The 6,000-nt window shown below is 42.6% G+C and overlaps 1 protein-coding gene across 1 annotated transcript in view; it reads left to right on the top strand.

Annotated features, from left to right (window-relative positions):
- Tnni3k (TNNI3 interacting kinase) overlaps positions 1-6,000 on the top strand; it is a 259,531-nt gene that overhangs the window by 78,344 nt on the left and 175,187 nt on the right. The window contains 1 exon segment of the mRNA XM_021157700.2: positions 4,550-4,688. Coding sequence (XP_021013359.1) covers positions 4,550-4,688 — 139 coding nt within the window.

The raw sequence follows: 6,000 nt of genomic DNA, 5'->3' as shown, positions 1-6,000 counted from the left end.
ATATATATATATATATAAAGAACTCAAAAAGGTGGACTCCAGAAAATCAAATAACCCCATTAAAAATGGGGCTCAGAGCTAAACAAAGAATTCGCACCTGAGGAATATTGAATGGCTGAGAAGCACCTGAAAAAATGTTCAACATCGCTAATCATCAGGGAAATGCAAATCAAAACAACCCTGAGATTCCACCTCACACCAGTCAGAATGGCTAAGATCAAAAATTCAGGTGACAGTAAATTCTGGGGAGGATGTGGAGAAAGAGGAATGCTCCTCCATTGTTGGTGGGATTGCAAGTTTGTACTACCACTCTGGAAATCAGTCTGGCGGTTCCTCAGAAATTTGGACACAGAGCTACTGGAGGATCCCACAATACCCCTCCTGGGCATATATCCAGAAGATGTTCCAACCAGTAAGAAGGACTCATGCTCCACTATGTTCATAGCAGCCTTATTTATAATAGCCAGAAGCTGGGAAGAACCCAGATGTCCCTCAACAGAAGAATGGATACAGAAGATGTGGTACATTTACACAATAGAGTACTACTCAGCTCTTAAAAAGAATGAATTTATGAAATTTCTAGGCAAATGGATGGACCTGGAGGGCATCATCCTGAGTGAGGTACCCCAATCACAAAATAAACTCACATGATATGTACTCACTGATAAATGGATATTAGCTCAGAAACTTAAAATACCCAAGATATAAGATACAATTTGTGAAACACATGAAACTCAAGAAGAACAAAGACCAAAGTGTGCATACTTTGCCCCTTCTTAGAATTGAGAACAAAACACCCATGGAAGGAGTTACAGAGACAAAGTTTGGAGCTGAGACGAAAGGATGGACCATCTAGAGACTGCCATACCCGAGGAACCATCCCATAATCAGCCTCCAAACGCTGAAACCACTGCATATACTAGCAAGATTTTGCTGAAAGGACCCTGATATAGCTGTCTCTTGTGAGACAATGCCAGGGTCTAGCAAACACAGAAGTGAATGCTCACAGTCAGCTATTGGATGGATCACAGGGCCCCCAATGGCGAAGATAGAGAAAGTACTCAAGGAGCTGGGGGGGGGGGTCTGCAACCCTATAGGTGGAACAACAATATGAACTAACCGGTACCCCCCGGAGCTCCTGTCTCTAGCTGCATATGTATCAGAAGTTAGCCTAGTTGGCCATCAGTGGAAACAGAGGCCCATTGGTCATGCAAATTTTATATGCCTCAGTATAGGGGAACACCAGGGCCAAGAAGTGTGAGTGGGTGGGTGGGGGAGTGGGGGTGTGGGGGGGGACTTTTAGGATAGCATTGAAAATTTAAATGAAATAAATACCTAATTTTAAAAAAGAAAAAAATAAAAGAAACCTTATTTCCCTTTCCTGCTCTAAGGGATGTTGGCGGCTGGAAAGGCCTCCTGGAACTTATGTTGCCTCTGGCTCTGAGCCTGTGACTTGCAAGGACCCTGATATAACTGTCTCGTGTGAGGCTATGCCAGTGCCTGGCAAATACAGAAGTGGATGCTCACAGTTATCTATTGGATGGAACACAGGGCCCCCAATGGAGAAGCTAGAGAAAGTACCTAAGGAGCTAAAGGGGTCTGCAACCCTATAGGTGGAACAAAAATATGAACTAACCAGTACCCCCAGAACTTTTGTCTCTAGCTGCATCATTGGGAGGAGAGGCCCTTGGTCTTGTGAAGATTATATGCCCCAGTACAGAGGAATTCCAGGGCCAGAAAGAGGGAGTAGGTGGGTTGGGGAGCAAGTGGGGGGAGGGAGTGCATAGGGTACTGCAGGATAGCATTTGAAATGTAAATAAAGAAAATATCTAATAATTTTTTTAAAAAGAGGAACTTGAGGTTGTCATCGGGCTCAGAGTTTTCAGCAGAGTCTCAGGTTTGCTGTCATGCCTGATGCTTATCCAGGGTCTGTCTCTATAGAGGGAAAGGAAATGAGAGCATGCTGTGGGAAAAAAACCACACACATACAAATAAAAACAAAACAGGAGGAGGGGTCAAAGTCACCTGGAGAAGGTCTGAGAATGCCAGCATGTCCCAGTACCTTTGCAAAAGGGGACTTCCAACCATGGGGGAGCACCACTCCTCAGAAAATCTAACGTAGGTGTCATTTGTCCCTAGTTCCCAACACTCCATTCAAAGCCTAACAGGGCTGGTAACATGCCAGTCAGGGCAGAGAACAGAACTGGAGTGTGTACCGGGGCTCATCAGCCTGTAACCCTGTGCTTTCTCTGCTAGACCACAAGCCTATTTCTCAGTGACCCCATGCAGAGAGCCATCAAACCCAAGCAATTTAACTAAACAGTTAAATCTGAATTCAAAGCAATGTGTTCCAACTTCAAAGTACATTGATTTTCCATCTCTGCATAGCGAAAGACAAACAATACCTGTGCTGATTTCAAACACTGCCCCTTAGCTATTTTGGAAAAAAAAAAAAAACATTAAAAGAACCAAAAACCAAACAAACCAAAAACACAAAAGTAACTACATAACCATGTAAAACAGTACTTTTTGTGTGTGATCTTGATCCTCGGTTGGCTTTCCACAGCTGTCATGTCACAGTGCTCCCTCAGGGTCCATCTGTAACTTCCTGTGGTCTGTGCTAATCTGGTCACCATATCTTTGTGTCCCTGTGAGCTGGCATTTGTATGCACACTCTTGTGTCTGTGAAGCACAACCCACCGATTATGAAACTTGGCAATCCACTGATGTGCTACTGAGTGTACACAGGTTCCTGGAGAGCCAGGCACTGGTCATAGTACATGTGCAGGCTCCAAAAGTCTGGTGATGGGAAAACTCCATATTTCCTGGAGTTAGGCAGGAGCAGGAGGTGTGGAGTGCATGCTGTTTGCAAAGTCATCTACTTGGCTGATTGACCTCACAACCAACAGAGAGATAAAGAGCCGCTCTACATGTTGGTGAAGAGCTAAATTTGTTTGCTTTCCATAAAAATATAGCCACAGCCATACAAATTATGCTAAAATGTGGATGGCCCTTTTATGATAAGGGACTCGATTTCTGAGTGAAGGCAGTGAACCAGTAATTTATGGAAACTGTTGTCATTTGCTAAAATATGCTGACGAGGAGAGTGGCAAATTCAGCCCCGTGCTTCCTGTTTCTTGTCTTATCCACTTAATTTTAAGTGGAGGATGAGGTGCTTCTAGCAAGCACAGTATTTCCTAAATATGAAATAATAGCACTTAATAGACAATCGAGTTCCTGGAGAGTTTAAATCTGTTATAAACTCACAGAGGTATCACGAGTGGGCAGATCTGCTTACGTGGCAAGGTTCTGAGGGTCAGGAACTTAAGTGTGGATCTGTCCACTAGCCACCAGAGGGGTAAAATGCACACATTTCTCGTTCGTTCGTGCTGCCATTGCTATAGGTAGATGTTAAGGGCTAAGTACTGTTCTCTGCTCACTTACAAAATCCTCACAGCATCTCCAGGAGATAGAGCCATTACTGTTTCCACTTTAGCATAAAGAAACTGAGGTCTGAAAACATTAGCTCATTGGATGTGTGACATGGCTAAGACAATGGAACTGGGCCCAGAGTCCCTGCTCTGCTTGGTACACTCAAGAGGAAGCCCTTTTCCCATCTGCTACTCAGAGAATATGTAGTTGAGAACTTATATTAAATATCTTTTGTATTATTCTGCTATACGTCAGCCATTGTGTGTTGGCACAGTAAATATTTTGCCTCTGGTCCTCACCACAACCTGTGAGTTAAGTCTGACCATGGTTTCTACTTTATGTCAAAGACACTTGGGGTAAAATTAATAAAATTGGTTAGGAGTGTGTAGCTCATTAAAAACACACTTGTCTAGAAATTGTGAGGTTCGGGGCTCCAAACCCAGCTCTGCAAACATCAGAAAGAAGTTAGTTAACCGTTCATCTCAAAAGCCCAGAGCCTAAGTAGGTCAGATTATGATTTTGTCCCTATCCTGTCTCCTAGGTCTTAACTCTCAGTCACTGTGTGACTCTTTCCTGGTTACTTTTAAGTGTCAACTTGGCACACTCTGGGATCACCTGGGAAGGGAGTCTCAATAAGAGATAGTCTACAAAAACAACTTTTTGTTTTTGTGGCCCTGTCTGTGGAAGATTGTCTTGGCTGTTAATTGAAATGTAAAATTGCCACTGTGGGTGGTACCATTCCTTAGGGAGGAGCCCGAATGAAATTGCTTAACTGTTGGACTTCTTTTCAATGATGTAATCAATTCTTTTCTGCTTTTCATGAGCTGGGCTAGAATTTTCTGGGTTTCTTTGAATGAGAGTAACCCAAGAGATAGGTGAGGTGCATTAGGCAGTCAAGAGTTCTACACTGTATTTTGGGTTTGAGGGCAGGTCAAGACAGGGTTTAATCTGTCAAGGGCTTACCATGTTCTCACTCTGTAGTTGAAGATGACCTTAAACTCCTGATCCTTCAAACTCTACCTCCCGCTCCATTAGTTGCTGATGTTGTAGGCATGCACCACCAGACAACACACTTGTTTTTTTTCCCATACTAAATTCAAATGGTGGGCTCCTCTAGGTAACCAGTGTCCTTTTGAAGTTTGGAGCTGATGTCAATGTAAGCGGTGAAGTTGGAGACAGGCCTCTGCACCTGGCCTCCGCAAAAGGGTTCTTCAACATTGTGAAACTCCTGGTAGAAGAAGGGAACAAAGCCGACGGTAAGGCTGCACCTGATTCCTCTGTGTCACATTTGCAGTGCCTTTCTCTTCTTATGTAGGAGACAAGCCAAAGCTGGCTGCCCCTGCAGATGTGTGCTAACATGTCTCACAAATCACAATTCTAAATCAAATATATGTCTACGTATTAAACTCAAATGAGAATGTTTCTTTATACCCTTCAGTTCAGTTTCTCCCGCACAGATCACCCTGGGAAGAAATGTTCCAGACGGATTGATCCTATCTGTTGCTATTCACATGGCTTTTCGCTTAGTGGAAGTATAATTTACATATGGGAAACTCAGAAAATAGCCATTAACTCTAAAGTAACTCATCTTCTAGGTTCTCCTGCCCCAGATCACTTCGTCTCTTCTCAAACTCAGCAAAATGGTTTGTTCCGTTCTATGCTTTGTTTTTATTTTGTGTGTGCATGTGTGAAGTGTATGTATCTTGTGTGTGTTTAGGTCCTCACAGCCATGTATAGACTCTAGGGATCCATCTGGTGTCTTGTTCTATTACTCTGTCAGAGTCCCTTGATACCTAGTCTCTGAAATTAGAGGACAGCTAGCAGCTAGAACACAACAGCAGTCCTCCCATCTCTGCCTCCAATGACAGAGTGATTACCAGTACTCTCAAGCAATACCCAGTTTTTTACACAAGTGCTGTATATTTGAACTCAGGTCAAGCTTTGCCTAGAAGTTCTTTTACTCCAGTTACCACCTCCCAACTCCAAACTTTCCAGATTAATTTTTTCATTTACTTACATTACTACGGCAAGCAGAGTCTTATCTTTTAAACTGCAATAGGTTCCAAATATCCCACCATTATGATTTCTAGCTTCTTCCTAGCTGTAATTCAGTGTTTCCCCCATTTTGCTACAATGTAAGTCCTTTGGGTGACAGATGCACTTATCTCTCTTGGATACATATGTAAATATGAAATTTCTAGACCAAAGGGCATGCATATGCTAACTATGTAGATACTCCCAGGCATTTCTTCTGTCTTCCAATTGTACCAATGTACTCCACCCCTTCCCTACAGCCTTCCCAACAACTGATAATCTACTGTTATACTAAAATTTGATAGGCACAAAGGCTAAGGGTCATCAATTTAGTCTTTTTTATTTTAATTTTTAAATTTATTTAATTATCAAATAAATATTGGAAAATTGCTTGAAAGTAGCATTAAAGAAGACAACATTCTCCTAGACTTTTATATTTGACACAGATTCACCGAGAGCTACATCTGGTCATAAAATCCTCTCAGGCATATGCAGCCTCCTCCCACTGCCCCCCTAGAGATCTAATTAAATGCC

The sequence above is a fragment of the Mus caroli genome, chromosome 3 (assembly GCF_900094665.2).
Source record: "Mus caroli chromosome 3, CAROLI_EIJ_v1.1, whole genome shotgun sequence".
Taxonomy (NCBI): Eukaryota; Metazoa; Chordata; class Mammalia; order Rodentia; family Muridae; genus Mus; species Mus caroli.
Note: the sequence above shows the minus strand (reverse complement) of the source record. Positions and strands in the feature narration are given on the sequence as shown.